The 17584-nt window shown below is 40.3% G+C and overlaps 5 protein-coding genes across 5 annotated transcripts; 2 read left to right on the forward strand and 3 right to left on the reverse strand.

Annotated features, from left to right (window-relative positions):
- Positions 1 to 2232: 2232 nt before the first annotated feature.
- Positions 2233 to 4644, reverse strand: LOC123011110 (U4/U6.U5 tri-snRNP-associated protein 1). Its single transcript, XM_044408412.1, has 3 exons — positions 4402 to 4644; positions 3701 to 4350; positions 2233 to 3648 (listed from the first exon to the last, which is right to left on the reverse strand). Exons 1-3 carry the CDS (start codon positions 4577 to 4579, stop codon positions 2281 to 2283), a joined length of 2196 nt encoding a protein of 731 aa, XP_044264347.1. The 5' UTR covers positions 4580 to 4644; the 3' UTR covers positions 2233 to 2280.
- Positions 4645 to 4821: 177 nt separating this feature from the next.
- LOC123016104 (anaphase-promoting complex subunit 7) lies at positions 4822 to 6777 on the forward strand. Its single transcript, XM_044416339.1, has 3 exons — positions 4822 to 4958; positions 5009 to 6160; positions 6255 to 6777. Exons 1-3 carry the CDS (start codon positions 4890 to 4892, stop codon positions 6726 to 6728), a joined length of 1695 nt encoding a protein of 564 aa, XP_044272274.1. The 5' UTR covers positions 4822 to 4889; the 3' UTR covers positions 6729 to 6777.
- On the reverse strand, positions 6685 to 14037 carry LOC123016102 (PR domain zinc finger protein 10-like). The gene is made up of 11 exons (XM_044416337.1): positions 13916 to 14037; positions 13571 to 13710; positions 12859 to 13522; positions 12702 to 12797; positions 10972 to 11139; positions 10792 to 10922; positions 10405 to 10739; positions 10103 to 10355; positions 7715 to 8758; positions 7288 to 7453; positions 6685 to 7244 (listed from the first exon to the last, which is right to left on the reverse strand). Exons 2-11 carry the CDS (start codon positions 13691 to 13693, stop codon positions 7216 to 7218), a joined length of 3009 nt encoding a protein of 1002 aa, XP_044272272.1. The 5' UTR covers positions 13694 to 13710; positions 13916 to 14037; the 3' UTR covers positions 6685 to 7215.
- On the forward strand, positions 11225 to 16008 carry LOC123016105 (inner centromere protein-like). The gene is made up of 4 exons (XM_044416341.1): positions 11225 to 11308; positions 14036 to 15011; positions 15059 to 15213; positions 15260 to 16008. Exons 1-4 carry the CDS (start codon positions 11292 to 11294, stop codon positions 15402 to 15404), a joined length of 1293 nt encoding a protein of 430 aa, XP_044272276.1. The 5' UTR covers positions 11225 to 11291; the 3' UTR covers positions 15405 to 16008.
- On the reverse strand, positions 15636 to 17552 carry LOC123016103 (guanine nucleotide-binding protein-like 3 homolog). The gene is made up of 3 exons (XM_044416338.1): positions 17448 to 17552; positions 15976 to 17396; positions 15636 to 15926 (listed from the first exon to the last, which is right to left on the reverse strand). The coding sequence occupies exons 1-3, from the start codon at positions 17464 to 17466 to the stop codon at positions 15666 to 15668; spliced, it is 1701 nt and encodes a 566-aa protein (XP_044272273.1). The 5' UTR covers positions 17467 to 17552; the 3' UTR covers positions 15636 to 15665.
- Between the last annotated feature and the right edge of the window lie 32 nt (positions 17553 to 17584).

The raw sequence follows: 17584 nt of genomic DNA on the forward strand, positions 1-17584 counted from the left end.
GAAAAATAGGGTACAAAACTTGCAGGAAAGTGTCTAACGCACTCGCGGGATTGCCTGCACTCGGCTAACGCCTTGTGCGCAACTTTCCCGCTTGTGCGTTATTTATCACTTTTCGTGCTCGTTATGTAATGTACTAATTAACCATCTTTGTCACGCGATAGCAATTGTTTTCTCCTGGAGATTGTTGTAAAATTTTGAAGCACTAAAAGTAGAAAACGGCAAAAGGTGGAGATTGAGTGAAAGTAAGAAACAAAAATTCAATCATAATTCTACAAAGTAGTAGAGTTTCATAGAGAAAAAAGGTCTAAAAGTGTCTAAAATAGCGTTTTAAAGAAAAACATCAATAAGAGTGCGTTGGCTTTCAAACATTCAATCTGACACTTCTCACAGTTGTTGACATTTCGCGACAATATGGTTGGCACTCTTCAACAAAATCAAACGATTTTTTTTAAAGTCATATAAAAGCTTTAATCTACGTTTTTTGGAATCCACAGAAAAAAATAGTCTCTTATTTAACATTAATTTTTGGTGGCTAATTGGAAAAATGAATTTAAATTCATTATTTTTGGTCTTTTTCAAAGCAAATTCGAATTGAATTAAAACAATTTATCGGTGAGGTTTTTGCAAAAGGTTGAATTTGATTGGTTGGACACATTTGTTAATTTATGATCCGATTACAAGGGCCAATAATAATTATTTCCCATTCACATAACTAAAAAATCGTGAATAATTATTGAATTCTTAATCGAATTTTTATAACAAATCAGCGTTTAGTGTGTGTTATCTTACTTTAATTGGATCTAATTTTGTACAATGGGTGGAGCCAATATGATTCTTCAAAAACACGATTAGCCCGTCACACCAAACTTTTATTTTAATAGCACAACGCGTTTCGACCACAAAGTGGTCATCCTCAGGTGAGAATAAAAAAGTTTTATTAGTTTTATTTATTATTAGTGCTATTAAAATAAAAGTTTGGTGTGACGGGCTAATCGTGTTTTTGTTCAGAGCCAATATGAATCATGCACTTTCGATTATTAGACCAATAAAAATAAAAAAAAATATTTAATGCGTTAAAGTTGTGTGTCATTGTTTGATTGTTAGCCAATCAATTACGTTTTTTAAAACCAACCAATCAGAACACGTCTTGGATTTTTCAAAAAAAAAGAAAAATAAAAATAATTAAAATTTTTGTTTAAAAAATCGGCTTCTTTGATTTTATTGTGAATATAAAGAAATAGTATTTGAAGAACAATTGCTTCAATCCCAATTTTCGACTAAAATATAGCAATTTATGCTATTTCCAATCAATTTGGTTCAATTTTAAGCCATAAATCAACCTAAATCAATTATTTTAACACAATAAATGCTTAAATAACAGTTTTCTGCCAAAATAAAACAATTTGAGCCACTTCTAATAAATTTTTGCTTGAATTGAAGCCAGAAATCATTCTAAATTAATGTATTATAGTTAAATAATTGCTAAAATTGTTGTTTTCTGCCAAAATAAAGCAAATTGAGCTATTTTCCACCCAATTTTGCTTGATTTTAACACAAGTCATTCTAAAGCAAAGTATTTTATACAAATAATTGCTTAAAATCCAATTTTAGGTCAAAATAAAGCAATTTGTGCAATTTCCAATCAATTTGGCTTATCTTTAAGCCAAAAATCAACTAGAATCAAAGCATTTCAACAAAATAAATGCTTAAAAAACAGTTTGCTCGATTCTAACCCAGAGACTATTCCATTTTTTTTTAACGAAATAATTGTTTAAATTTCAATTTTCGGACAAAATGAAGCATTGTGTGTTATTTTCAATCGATTTGGCTCGATTTTAAGCCAAAAATCAACTTAAATCAATGTATTTCAACAAAATAATTGCTTAGACTTGTTTTCTGTCAAAATAATCCGACTTGAGCTATTTCCCATCCAATTTTGTTCGATTTTAACCCAGAAATTATTCTAAATTAATGTTTCTAACAACGTTTTCAAGAGTCCTGGGCAACTAAGCGGTTAATTTAGTTGAAAGATATGTCCCATTCGTTTTCCAGTTGATAAATTAATTGAGGTGAATGTTTTTAGGTCGCGTAATGTTACATTTAGTTGGTGGTTAGCGTTTTTAACAGTACGGATGGGACAAATAAGTCCCATTAAAAACGACTGGTGGGACACAGGGTTATTCATAAATATGAAGCAATATTTGAACATAAAAAATGACCTATAAAATGATGTTAATTCAAATAATAACTCGTTTAATGCTAATTGATTACAACACTGAATTAACGCCGACTTTTGGAAATAACCGCTGTCTGTTGAATTTGCTTGTTCCCCGACAAGACCACATACGGCGACTGCGTCTCCTTCTGCTTGGCCTGCAACATATTCAAAGTCCCCAAGGGCGTATCCGTCGAACTCATCTTCTTCATCAACTGTTCCTGAACCCCCTTCTTTATCCTCTTCTCGATTTTATTCTTCCCGGGGCCTTTCCCGTGGAACTTATGCGAGAGATACCTGAAGGCCTCCTTCGAGTTCAAAACGTGTCCATCATCGTCGATATACTCCAATTTGACGTTCGGTTTGAACCCGTCTTTCTCCTTAAACTCCATAATGGGGCCCGTGTACCTCTCCCGGCGGTTCGCCCGGTCGCCCTCATCCCCATACGTCTTGTCCTCGATGGAGTAATGCTTGGCTTGCAAGTGAGCTAAACGCGAGTTCGAGGGCCTCTTGTTCTGCTCCTTGTCGAGGTAACCCTTACTCATAGCGAGTTTCAAAGCGGCCCCAAGCCCCGTACTGACATCGGGCTCCTCGTCGAGGATTTGCACCTCCTGTGGGGCGATTTGGGGGCTTTCATGGGGCTCATTCGGGTCGACGGAATTCCAACCAGTCTTCTCTTCCTGCTCGATTTCATCCATTTCTGGCTCCTCTTTCAAGTCGCGCTCGAAATCGATCAATTCTTCGGTTTCCTCGCGATTTCCCGACTTGCCATAGGTTGGAATGTCCCCCAATGTACGGCAGAACTCCGCCGTGGCGTTCAAAACAATACTCCCGTCGAGGTTTTCCTCATTTTCCGGTTTAACCGGCGTTGATTTGATTATTTCAGCCACGAGGTTTTCCTTCTGCTTGATTTTCCGAGTCTTGTGAAGTGCTTTTTCCAACAAGTCGTCTTTCTCATCCTCAAGTTTCACATCACTTGGGTATTCCATTTCCGGGATGTCGTCAATTGTCAAGTCCTCGAGGTCTTTTTTCGGCCTCCTTGACCCGACTTCCTCAATCCCTTTATTATTAATTTGCTGTTCTAACTCATCAGCTGTTAATTTTCCTTTAGTTCGAATTTTCCGGACTTTCTTCTTGGGTTTTTTAAATTTAGAAAGTTCCTCATCATTGTAATACTCTGATGCAAGCTTCAAATCTTTTGTTTCAATCGATTCGATTCTTTTCTTCGCAAGTTTTTCTTTAATTGATTGCACAATTGCTTGTTTGCGTTCAATCGCATTGTCGTAACCGATTTTGAAACTTTCTCTTTTTTCACCGTCGATTGTTTCATCGTATTGGGCCAAAAGGGACTTTTCTTTGGGGTTACCAAACTCGTCATATTCCTGATCTTCATATGCGTTGTATAAAATCTTCTTCTTTTTATTTATAACATTCTGGAAATTAATAAAAATTAGTAAAACAGAAAGTTGCAAAAAAACACAATACTTTTTTGTATCTCTCATCCTCAACCATGTTGACATTGACCAAAACATCTTCCTTGTCTTCCTCCAAGACTCCTTTATCTTGTAACGTCAAAATAACATCCCTTTCTTCAGCAAAACTATCAACATCGTGTTCAACCCTCAACCCTTTCAAGTTTTTCTCAGTGTATCGCTGTTTCCTCTTTTCCCTCTTCTCGTTTTCCACAAACTCGCTAACCCCGAATTGTTCATCCAACTCCTCCAGCATTTTCGCCCTTTTCTCGGCCTCTTTCTTCGCCAATTCGATTTTCCGGTTTTTCTCAACCCAGGACTCTGCATTATCATCGCTGTCGCTATCCCCTAGAAGCTTCACTTTTCCTAGTTTATTCTCCAGTTGGCGTTTCTCCCGAATCGTGCTCAATTTACTCTTCAACTTCTCCCTCTCGCTCTTATCCGCCCAATTCTCAGCAGGCTTGTGGTAAAACTCGCCCCAATCGTCCTTTTTCTTGCCGTCATCTCGCCTTTTCTCGGACCGTTCCCCCGAACTGACATCGAGGGGCTTCAGGCCGAGTTTAGCCCTCAATTTATTCGTTTCTTCGATCGAAAGACTCTCGGAGTTTTGGCCCGAACCTGAAGCCTCGTTGTCGTCAGGAATGACCTCGATTACGTCGGATCCTGGGAAAAAAACACTTTTAACGGGGAAAAACGACAGTGGGGTTTAATTACCGTCGCTTTCGTAATCGTGTTTAGCCTTGTTGTCGCGCTTTTTGTCCCTGTGGTGTCTCTTGTGACGGTGTCTTTTCTCCTTCGGGGGCTCATGTTCGTCAGGGTAGTTGGGGCTCTGGTGGCGCCGCTTACGAGACTCTTTCTCTTTTTCTTTGTATTTTTTACTACTAGAACCCATCCTTTTTACAAAATTTGAAGGAAATACCTACCAGGCACAACACCAAATAACGTCAAAGCAACGTTTTGGGCGGCGCGAAATCCGGTTTTGCTGAAATCTAATAATTACACAAATTTTTTTTTTTAACCAAATGTTAAATCACAAGTTTCAATTTACGAAACAATGTTTTTGTTATTAGTTGTGTATAAAACAGTTTTTATATTGTTAAAATCAATTATTGTGTCAATTTCACCATTAAGGGATTTCTGTGATTTTCGACATTTTATTAAAATTCAAAAACCTAACCTCACTTTTTGTAATTTAAATCAAGATGAGTAATTTATTAAAGCAATTGCAGTCAATGTACGAGCTTGAGTTGTACTCAAACATATCCCGCGTGGTTTGTAGCCCCACTTTTAATTGATTGAATCCCCTGACGAGTGTTTTTAGTGCGATTTGGCCCTGTCTGCGTCTGACCAAAAACCGGAGTGTTTGCCCCCTTTACAAAAATTCCAGCTGCTCCTACTCTACGCCGATTCGTTATATGAAACCCAACAGTATGCCCAATCTGAAAATTTGTACCGGCAGGCGTTACAACTCCGCAAGCACCTTTTAAAAAATAAATCAATGTCTAATAAAATCACCGAGAGTCAGCCCGAATTGAGCAGTGATGTTGAGATCAGGTTCAAGATACACAAGTGTTGCATGGCTCTCAAGCAGGTGAACGAGGCCATTGAGATGTTGCAGTCGATTCAAGCCCGTTTGAGGACCCCCAAAATCAACATGGCGCTTGGGAATTTGTACTCAGAGGCCGGGATGGAGCGGTCCGCGATCACCTGCTACAAAGAGGTGCTCCGCGAGTGTCCTCTAGCCCTGGAAGCGGTGGAAAATTTGCTCAAACTGGGGGTAAAAGGGGTCGAAGTGAACGCACTAATGGTCGAGGCCACTTCGGAAGTGACTTGGTTGAATTTGTGGCTCAAAGCGCAAGCCCAGTTGCACTCCCGTGACTTCGAAAACGCCCTCCAGACCTACAAAAGCATGGACACTCACGGCTTGCTCAAAGACAACACCTCGGTTTTGGCCAATCTTGGCTACTGCTACCACTACATGTGCGAGGACGAGGCTGCGATTGGGGTCCTGCAGCGCGCAGTGAAGCTCGACCAGAACCTAGTCTTCGGGCGGGACTTGCTGGCGACGCTTTTGGCCAGTTCGGGGACCTCGGAACACGTGGAGGACCTCGAGAGTCTAATCCCGACCTCGGACATGTCCCTCTGGACGAGCGAGCATTGGGTCGTGATTGGGAATCTGATGTATTCGACGAGACGGCACGAAAAGGCCGTTTATTTCGCCCAACAGGCCCTTTACGCCTCCCAATCGAAGAACATCGAGGCGTTGCTCCTCAAAGCCAAGACGCTTCTGGAGCTGAACAAGTACCAAGACGCCGCCCACCACTGCACCGAGGCCCTCCAGATCTGCCCCTTTCGGTACGACTTGCACCAGTGCGTGGTGGAGTGCTACATGAAGATGAACCGGCTGCGCGAGGCCGAGTCGATGGCGCAGAACGCCTGCAAACAGCTCAACTACAGCCCGCATTCGGTGACGGTGAGTAAGCCGGACCGCAGACTAAACACCCCATTCGCTTTTTCCTAATTTATTCCTCAAATAACAACAATTACAAAAAATAGTTTCACTGCAGTTGCACGCCTCCGTCTTGCTCAAAGACCCGATGACGTCCGGGAAAGCCGTACGAAAGCTCCTGGAGAAGGCCGTAGGGCAGGAGAAGACGTTCTCCACCAAGGCCGTCTGTATGCTCGTGGAGTTGCTCGAGCAGGAGCAGCAGTATGACCAAGCGCGCCAACTCCTCTTGAAACACGTCGAGCAGCACCCCACGTCGCGGATCCACCAAATGCTCGGCGACTGTTATGTCAATTTGCACAAAGACGAGGAGGCTTTCCACCATTACAACGTCGCCCTACGGCTCGACCCGGCCAATCAGAGGGCGAGCGAGGGCTTGAGTTGCATCGGACGTAACTTGTCTTTAAGCAAAAGGGAGAGTTACTACACGTGCGTGGGGGAGACGTCGTACACGTCGCCAGGGACGAGTGCCTCCGAGGATGATGTTTTTGTCCAAAACGATACCGAACCCTGGCCTACTAATATGAGTTTTTAGGATATCCCTAATAACAATTTTTTTTTTACAATAAAAATATTTAAAGTCACGCGACTTGTTTTTAACAATCACAGGGGTACATTTCCCTAAGTTTAATAGTTAATTATTTAGAAAAACAATTTTAGTTAAAATACAAAGTGTTAGTACTTGGGACTCACTATTACGGGGAAAAATATTTCAATTTTAGAATCTAGAATACAAGTTTTTGACCCAAACAAACTTCCCTAACCTAAACACAAGCGGCCTCGCGGCCAAGCCAAACAAACATAGTGCTTTGTTTCGTTTATAAATTTGTTACAAGACAATTATTGCTAAAATAATCTCAATTTCCCAAAAAATCTCGTCTCATCTCTCTATTTTGTTACTTTTTGGTTTTATTAAATACGTAGGTTTCAACCTACGGCACAAACTCGCATCAAAATCACTCAATTGAGTGGAAATCTCACAAAGGAGCATCGGAAATACTCGAAATCCTCGAGGATTTTGTTCAACGTGGCGGCACTAAACCTGGAAGTTCTGAAACACAATAAACTCAAAAACTCACAAAAAAAATACTCACCGTTACTCGTTGTCAGTAAACGATACAAATGCGAATTGGGGGCCCCCAAGTCCCCCGGCTGTTCAAACTCGTCCCCACCGCCGATCGCCACAAAATGGCAAAACTGCTCCCCTCCGCGCTTGTTGTACTCCTCGAGGGCGCTGTTCAAAATGTCGCTCTCAGACACCTGCAAACATAAACAAACGTTTTGAGATATTTTGACACGTTTTAGAACTGTTCCCATCACAAAATATTGAAAAAAAAAGTTGCAATACGGACATAGACTAAAGATATTCTTTGTAAAATATAAATTTAATATCTTGCCACATGAAAAAATAAACATTTGACACTTTTACAGTAAAAAATTTGTACAAATTTGAAAAAAAAAAAATTGTGATGCGGACCGCAGACTGAACATCTTTTAATATTTTTCCCCGTAGAAACCCACCTTAAACTCTTGCAAGTCGCTCTGCTGCCCCTCCCCCTGCTCCGGGGGCGTATACTTCTGCTCCTCCTTGCCCCCATTCTGCTGAGCCAACTGCTCGCTATGTTTTTTCCTCTGATGTTGCAACAATTTCGCTTTGCTCGCATACTGTTTATGACACCACTTGCAATTCTGCGGCCTTGTGGTAATACTCCCCACCGTTTGTGAAAATGTCGGATTCGGAAGCCCGGAACTATCCGGAAAATTCCCCTGTTTCCGGTTACTCATCGGCAAAGCGGCCCCCGGATGATTTTTCAAAATATGCGCTTTGCGTTTCGAGCTACTCTTATACACTTTATCGCAATGTTGACAATAATAGTCACGTGTCGTTTGCAAAATCGGTAAATTCAATTCCGGGACCGAATCCGGGCTTATATCCGGGTGTCTCTTCGCCAAGTGGTTCACCAACATGCCTCGACGTTTAAACCCGACAAGACAAGTGTGACACTTGTAGATGAAACGGTGGAAATCGGTGGGTTCACTCTTCGGATTGATTTTTTTCACCGGCTGCGAGACAGGTTTGGGGGGCCTCGGGACGTCATTTTCCCGCTCTTCCGAATGCATCCTCTTGCAGTGCTCCTTCAACTTGTCTTTGCGCTTAAATTGCTTGCCACAATCGGCACACAAAAACTCTCGATGGTCCGAATGGCGCAAAAGATGCATTTTCAACTTATCCAAAGTCGGGAACATTTTAATACAATGGGGGCACGCGTGTTTCTGATCGCAATGAAACGCCCGAATATGCTTCCTTATAATACTATACTTCTTGAAGACTTTACTACAATGGGGGCACGAATAGGTGTTGTTTTCGCAATGTTTCGGTACGTGGAGTTTCAGTTTTAATACATGATCGAAATTTTCTTTACAAATGGGACACTCGAAGATTTTTTTACCGACAAGGTGGGTCTTGATGTGGCCAGCGAGGGCCGAATTGTTCACAAAGCGTTTATTGCAAGTTTTACATTGGAGAGGCTTTGAGTCGTCCGAGCCGTGGACCAGCATGTGGCGCTGCAATCGCTTTAGTCATTTCGACTCTCCAAACAAAACAAAAAACAACGGATTTATTTCCACGCGAAACATTAGTTCCACTAAATAATATTTTAACAGTTTCAAATGTTTTAGAACTAATTCCAACATAATACATTAAAAAACACAACGACGCGGACCGCAGACTAAACACCTGTTTTGTAGAAATACAACAATTTTGTGGGAAAACAAATATTTTCAGTTATTTTTAGACGATTTAATGCTATTATGTGAGCTGTTCACTGAAAAATTTTATCATTTGAAAGCTTACGTTGGTATGCAATTATTATCAGTTTTGAGTCAACAAAATAATGTGATATCGAGTTGTAAAGCACGAAGATAGTCAACAAGAACTGAACAAAATTATATGAATATTTTTATTATGACCTTAAAGTTTGTTAAATTTTTTAAAATGAAAGAAGAAAATGTTCTCTTTCCAAACAGAATTATTTTTAACAAAATTTCTATCATACAGGGTGTCCTAAGTTTTAGGGCCGGCGCAAAAATAAATACTTCTAATTGATTAAGAAAGAATTTTCATAGTGTAAACCATAGAGGATTAAATCCACTTGATATTGTACAAAATTTTTAGTGTATCGCAGTGAAATCTTAAAAATTAAATTTGAAGAAAAAAAAATTCAATTAACTGGAATATTTTCTACATGATAAAATTCTTTGATTTTTTTCTGTGGTATTTGTGAAAATAGAATAATGAAAATCTGAAACTTGGAATAATTTATGGGGGGGTTTGAAGTAATTGTTGATCAGGCCAGAATTTTTTAACAAAAGAAAAAATTCCGCAATGACATTTATGACGTACCTGAGCTCTATTGTGAAGCCTCCGCTCTACTGTGAATGCATAAATTACCAAAATTCTCAATTTTCAATATTAAAATCTTAATTACTTAAAATCTATCAACTTTTATATTACTCAATTTTCACAGTTACTATTAGACAAAAAAAATCAAGGAATTTTATCATGTAAAAAAGATTCCAATTAATTAAAAAAAAATCCAAACTTGGTTTTTAGGATTTTACGCTAAAAATTTTGAACACTATTAAAGCATCAAACTGAAGTCTATTTAATCCTCCATCGTTTGCACTAGCAAAAAATTTTTTTAATCAATTAGAAATATTTTAAAACTTGGGACACCCTGAACAAAAAATGTAAACAGGTTTGATAAAATATGAAATAACAACTCGAAAAACAGACGGAGGAAGACGCAAAGTTTCGAAAGCTCTAAATCACTTGAAAAGCGTTTTTTAAACTATTATTTGAATGAAATATTTCGTATGGAAGTAAACCCGGGGGAAAAAAGTACTAACTCTAAGTCGCTCACGCATCGCAAACATTTTGTGACACACCGGACACTTGAACGTTTCCGTTTCCGGTTTCTTGGTGAGGGCGTGTGTGGCGACATGCGTGACAAGTTGGCGTTGAGTTGGGAATTTTTTCTGACAGTTGGGACACACGTGATTCGTTTGTTCGTCTGAACTGTCCGAATCGTGAAGATAATTGTGGATTTTTAGCAAAGCTTCCGAGTTGAAAACCGATTCGCAATTATCACATTTGTAATTCCTGGAAAAAGTCACTTTCTTGGGGGGTACTTCGATTAGAGACGACTCACATGACTGATGAAAAATACTGATCGATTAAATCCAAACCGCTCAAAAGGTGTTTTTCAATCAAGTGTTGTCTGAGGGCGACTTTTCCCGGTTGGACAAACAATTCGTTACAGTTGTTGCATTGGAAGGTTTCGCTTTTGGGGATTTTTTTCTTGTTTTTTAGGTTCTTTTTCTTCCATTTGGTTTCCTCATCGCTGTCGTGCACGTTCAAATGTTTTTGTAACTCATCAGAGGAGGAAAATGTCTCGGGACATTCGTAACAAGGCCAGGATTTTTCTTCTTCCGGGACGAGAATTGATAATTTGTGACGGGTGGCGTAGGGCACACTGTAGCCAACCTTACGGACCAAAAAATCACTCACAATTCTCCACCACCCAAAACCTATTTACCTTCAATTCCTGTTTCGGAAGAATACTCCTCGTTGTTGTGAAATACAAACAGTTGCCCTCTTGAGTTATCAACAAATTCTGTTCGTTAAAATTCGTCGCTTGTCTTATAAAACGCATCCAGTTTGAGGCATCTAAACATGATTTTTTTTCTCAAATTATCGAGCTTAAAATTCGACTTACTTTCATCTGAAACATCAATTTGTGACAAGACGTTGTTTTCATCTTCTATGAAAAATTGCAAAGAAGTTGGACTATTTTTCAAACGTTCGGTGCTTGGTTTCAAAACTCCAGTCAAAGGTCCGAATTGTGTACTTCTAGGGATTGTTTTCTTGGCAAAAACGCCGATTGCTGGAACGAATGGAAAATCACTGAGGAGGTCACGTGAGTGACGACTATTTAAATGCAGGCGAGCGGCGACAGGCATTTGTTTTGCCAAAAGTTGAGCAAGTGTTCAAGTGATTAGTTTTTAACTTCTTGATCGAAAAAATCTTTTTTTCATCATGATTATAAGCAGCAAGTGAGTATTTGAAATTTGAAATAATTATTTATTTCATTTACATTTCCGACTGTAAAATTCAACAAAAACGAATTTTAGCTAATTTTATATCTTTGTTCGAATTAAAATAAATACATCAATGTTTTAATTTTTTGATCAATTTTTTTTTATGGAAAATTAAGCTCATGACTTCGTATTGGAATTGTTTCATGATGACGAGACAATAAAAATTCGAATTCCATTGTCATTTTCTTTGGAAATACAATATGCTGCTATTTTTTTTATCATTATGTAACGTGTTTTGGAATTCTGATTACATAAAAAGAATTTGATTAATTTTTCTTTCTACACTTTATCAAAAACTGATGAATAATAAATTTAAATAATACGGACCGCAGATTAAACACCCACTTCATAGCATTTGTTCATTTTTAGTTAGTGCAATAAAGCTATGATTTTTAGTATTTTTCCTTAAAACAATAAATTTTGTATATTCTTGAAGATTTTGTGCACACTTTTAACAATCTCAACGGCCAAGAATGCAAAATATCGGTGTTTGAAAATTTGTCGGACCGCAGACTAAACACCCACTCCACATTTCTTCATTTTTGGTGCAATAAAGCCAAAATTTTTAATATTTCTTGTTGAAACAATAAATTTGATATGATCCTGGAGGCTTTGTGTGCGTTTTCAACAATCTCAACGGTCAAGAATGCTAAATATCGGTGTTTGAAAAAAATTGGCGGACCGCAGACTAAACACCCACTTAAGAGCATTTCGTAATTTTTGGTGCAGTAAAGCCACAATTTTTAATATTTCTTGTTGAAACAATAAATTTTGTATATTCCTGGAGATTTTGTGTGCGTTTTTAACAACCTCAACGATCGAGAATACAAAATATCAGTGTTTAAAAAAATTTGACGGACCGCAGACAAAACACCCGCTCACTTTGATCCACCTAGAGCAGGCTCAAATAGGACTTTGCAAGCGATTCATTTTTCTTTGTAAACTTTATCAAAAACTGATAAATGATAAAAACTTAAACAATGCGGACCGCGGACTAAACACCCACTTAAGAGCATTTCGTCATTTTTGGTGCAGTAAAGCCACAATTTTTGATATTTCTTGTTGAAACAATAAATTTGGCATATTCCTGGAGATTTTGTGTGCGTTTTTAACAACTTCAAAGATAAAGAATGTGAAATATCGGTGTTTGAAAAAATTTGGCGGACCGCAGACTAAACACTTACTCCACATTTCTTCAATTTTGGTGAAATACAGCCACAATTTTTGATATTTCTCATTAAAACAATAAATTTGGTATATTCCTGGAAGTTTCGTGCACGTTTTTACCAACATCAACGGCCAAATATGCGAAATATCGGTTTGGACCGCAGACTAAACACGCGCTCACCTTGGTCCACCTTAAGCAGACTCAAATAGGACTCTGGAAGCGTGGCCCTGGCCCTCGACGGCACCGGTTTGTCCACAATACTATAAACCTTGGACACTGCAACCAAAATTTAAATAATTTTCACAACCCTTGACAATTTTTATTACAAAATCATTACATAACTGATCTTCAAACTCGACCTCGTTCTGTTTCTGCCTCCTGGTCTCCATCTTGTACTGTCCGTCGCTGTCTACCGCAGCGCTCAAACTCGTGATATAATTATTAACGGCGGAGTTTACTGTTGAGTTTATTATTTCGTCCCCTAGTTCGGTCTTAAGCGCATTTTCGTCCAGTGTCAAAAGATGGGGGTCCAAAAGCGGGTCCGGACTCAACGCATTTAACAACTGTTCGTCTTCGACGAGAAATTCTTGCCCCCTGACACTGTAGGAAATCCCGGTTTCTTGGTCAGTTATCAGAAGTGCCACTTCCTGCTCGTTGGGGGGGCCCACTTGGAGCTGGTTATTGGAATTGACCATTTGCAAGAAATGGTTGTCTACCACTTCTCTTATGTCGTTATTGCACAACACCGGCATGGTCTCCAGGGCCGCATTAGGGGCCAAATTATTAATGTCGCTTTGGCCGGAATTCGACTGTACCAGATGGTGGATGACCACAGGGTTGTACTCAGGGGTGGGCTCGCTATACACAGGGCTGTACCGCGCCACTGAACTCATATTCGGGTCAAGGGGGCTCACGTGTTGCTCAAAATCGGTGAAACTCTCCGAGGGCTGCGGTAGGTTAACCGCGGGCTCCATTTTGTACTCATCTTTGATGTACTCGACCTTGGGGGGCGTATTAGGGGCGGATTTCGACCGATAATCGATACTTACGGCGATGTAGAGGATCGAGTTGTTGTTTACAATTTCTTGGGAATTTTGGGTGGTCCAAGTCGCGTCGACTAGATTCAAGTCTTGGGCCCCTTCCCCGGGGGGCCCTTGTACAATCGTATCCATTACAAACCCACAATCAGCTGAAATTTTTTCCAATAAATAAACAGTTTTCCCAAATTGTGCTGGAAGAATCCATCTTGTGAGGGTGCACAACTAACTCAAATTCAGACCCTCTATAACTACTCTAAGTGATCAATTTTGGGTAATTGAGGCGTTTTATGCAAGAAATTGAGGCTGTTTTGCTAAATTACGGTGCGAAAATTGCTAATTTTCAAGCCTTCTCACCTTACAAAAGTCCGCCATTTTTACATTGACTGACGCGTCCTCTGTCAAATGTCACGCACGCGGGAAATTCAAATTTTGAAACCCCCTTAGCAACCAAAACTCATCAAAACATTCTTACAGAGTGTTCATAAACGCAATGACCCCCGAGGAGGAAAAGTCGTTCCTCAAGTCGTACTTTGATGCCTGGAGACGGCAAGTTAAAATCAAAGTCGAGAAAGCAGAAGCTGTCCAAAAAAAATTAGAACAGAAACAGAAACTTGAAAATTTAATCAAAGCGTTGCGAAAGTACCAAAAGAAGAAACAAGAAGAGAAGCATACCTCTGGGGCCAAAACCCAGCCACTTAAGCTTTTACACAATTTCAAAAATCGGTTTGTGGCCCAGAAAAACACAATCGAGCGACTTACATCGAAGCTTGAGGAAAAGGAGCATTTGATTGAGGAATTGAAGCTCGGGATTTTAGACAAGGAGGCCCTCAAGTCGCTCAATGAAACTAAGGTCGAAATTCGTGAGATTTTCGCCAAGTGTTCTGCCAAAACCCGATGCAAAGTGGCCCCCCCGGCGGACTACAGCGAAAAGTTCATGATTTCGACCCAAAAGGCCCCCAAACTCGTCCAAGAATTGGAAGAAAAGGCCCTCGAGCGGGCCAAAAGACACGAAATAGTCGTCGAAAGGAAACGCATACTAGACGAAACACGCGCAAGACTCGTAGCTGAAGCTTTAGAAAAGAAGAAAACGCAAGACGAGGAAGAAAAAAAGAAGCAACTGGAAATGATTAAAGAACGTCGCAAGCAAGAGCTCGAGCGTGAGAAGAAACGGCAAGAAAACAAGGCGATCTTCTTGGAAAAAATGAAGAAAGCTGAAGAGTTACACAAGAGACATTTACTCAAAAACGCATTGAAGAAACTACTCGACGAATACACCGCAATGAAGATGAAGCAAGAGACGAGCAAGCGTCACCTCAAAAACTGTATTTTGAGGAAATCGATCGCGGCCTGGAAACGATTCATTGAAGACAAATACCGGGACAAAAACGCCAAAGCCGACGGTTGTTTCGCCAAAAAAATTCTAACTCGCGTGATGGACAAGTGGCGCAAAGTGAGTTTCTCCCACAAGTGGTGCAAAAACCCCTTTTTCGTTTTCAGTTACGCTTGGAACGAGTCCGAGCCAATCAAGTCGCTGAGGATTATTACGATTTTGTTTTATTGGAGAAGAGTTTCACCCAATGGCATCGCCACGTCTGTGTTGAGTTTATGAAGCAGGAGAAACAGAAGAAGCTCGCCGAAATGCACTACAACAGGTATGGGAATTGGTAAAGTCGATAAAATAGCGATTTTTTTTTCTAGGCGAATTGTGATTCACTATTTCTACCAGTGGCGCTCATTGCCGGCTGTTATCCAGCTGGAGAAGTCCAAGGAGCAGAAGATGAAGAAGTGGAGGGAGAAAGTCTGGGAGGTGTTGCCCGACTATAAGCCCCCAAGTGACTATTAGTGTTTTGCTCAACTATTTTACTTTTTATAGCTCCCACTCCTCTTCTTGATTTAATTTTCACATTTTTATAATCTAATTGGATTTCTATTGTCTAAAATTAAATCCGTTGCTTGTTTTTTAAATAATTTTCGAAGAAAAAAACAAGAACTTGAACACGCCGGAACGCAGACTAAACACTATGATTTTATTGAAACTAAGTTTAGGAGGTTTTCCGTACTTATAAACCTCCAATTATTATCAATATTTTATTCAGTTGTTATTTCACGTCGTATAGTCAGTATCAAAGTCATAATCTTTATCATTATCCGACTTTAGAGTAAAATTTTCTAAACCACTAGCCAATTGTTGTGCTACTTTTTCCCTCCTATTTCGCAATTTTCTCTCTTTCTTGAACTGATTCTTCCTAATTTGATTCAACTTCTGATTACCCTCTAACTCCATCTCCGGGTCAACTTTTTTCGCTTCAGTCTTCCCACTTTTTTTCTTACTTTTCTTGCTTTCAACATTGATTTTATCACTTAACTAAAACAAGTATATTATGGGGTAATATTGGAATAAATGTTATATTTACCAAATTTGAGTTTGATTCAGTTTCCATCTCTTCGACAATCTCAACGGGACCCAAACTCTCCAAAACAAAGGCCCCCTTGCTCGCTCCCTCCTTCTCAATCTTATCCAAAGTGTCAACTTCCATTGTTTCTAAACTATCCAAATCAAACTCTTTTGCAACTTCGGTTACAAACGCCGAACTGACATGAACCTGTCCCTCATCTTCCGGCGGAAGTGTGTAATACTTGATTTTGCCGCTGTTCCAGTCCTCGAGTAGCCCCCGCGCCGCTGCGACCGCATCCGGGACTCCGCCCCTCTTAAAGCGCCCCATTCTCGCCGCTTTCAAACTGTAAAATTCATCCGGGGTGCTGTATTCCGTCACGTCGTACATTTCCATCATTTGTTGCTTCGTCACCCTTTGTAAAATCGCGTTGGCGGGGGTAATGGGGTCCGCGAGGCTTGAAACCTTGACCGCGTTGCGTAGCGAAGCCCCACTGTCGTTTCCAGCCGCGAAGACAATCCCCGGGGAGTCCAGGAGCTTGATTTTCGAGTCGAGTTGCACCTCTTGCATGGCTTTGGTCACTCCGGGAGTGGCCCCCACGTTGCAAGCACGCGACCGTTTCAAGCTGTTGATAATCGAGCTTTTGCCCACGTTGGGGAGCCCCACAACCCCGACCGTGATCGACGTTTTGATGCCCTTGTTGCGACAGTAGTTGGCGAGGAGTGACATTAAGACTTCAGCCCCCACGCAAGTGGCCCCTTGAGCGGTCTTTTCAGCCTTTGTGAATTTCTTCTGCCCCAGTTTGCGAGACTGGTCCTGAGTTGAGGCTTTAAAGGCGATTGCGGGGGTCGTTTTTTTGAGGTATTTGAGCCACTGGTCCAAAATTTTGCGAGGGACTAAATCAGATTTGTTCAAAATTAGGACAAGTCTTTTGTTGCCTTTCATTGACTTGACTGTTTGCTCCACTTGAGTGCAGCGGGTCCCCAAGGGGTCTCGGGCGTCCACAACTTCCAAAATCACGTCAGCGGCTTCTATCACTTTCTTGAACTCTTTGTAGTAAGCTTTGAGGGAGTTTTCCTGGTTGGTTTCAAGCGTTTTTTCGGATGTAAGGGGAGTGAAATTCTCGTGGATTTTGCCACGCATTTCCGCGTTTGCAACAAGAGTCTCTAAACCAGCAGATTTTTCCTCGTTTTTGCGTTTTTCGCGCTCAATTTTCGCTTGTTCGCGTTGTTTTTGACGCTCTTCTTCTTTTTGCTTCTTCATTGCTTCCACTTCTTTGAGGATATCTTCCTTAAATGGGCAGATGTTGGGGACTTGGATAACGGATTGTTTGTGCTTTTTGGGGTTCTTTTTTGCTTCTTTTCGGACTTTGCGGTTGTGTTGACGGATTTTTTTCTGGATTTTGTAACGCTGGCGCGCAGGTTGCCGCTTAGACGGCTTTTCTACGACAAACAACGTAAAACTTTATTATTTGAATTAGTTTTGTAACTTACTAAGCTTCAGCTTTGCCATTTTTTGTTGCTTGAATGAGAAAAAATAGCACGTGTATAGGTTAGACTTAACCTATTAATTTTGACAAGTAATTTTTTAGAAGTTTGTCAACCTGTTTTTTTGACACAAAAAATTCAGC

This window comes from Tribolium madens, unplaced genomic scaffold (assembly GCF_015345945.1).
Source record: "Tribolium madens isolate multiple individuals breed KSU strain unplaced genomic scaffold, Tmad_KSU_1.1 Scaffold_19;HRSCAF=116;Tcas5.2_LG9, whole genome shotgun sequence".
Lineage (NCBI taxonomy): Eukaryota > Metazoa > Arthropoda > Insecta > Coleoptera > Tenebrionidae > Tribolium > Tribolium madens.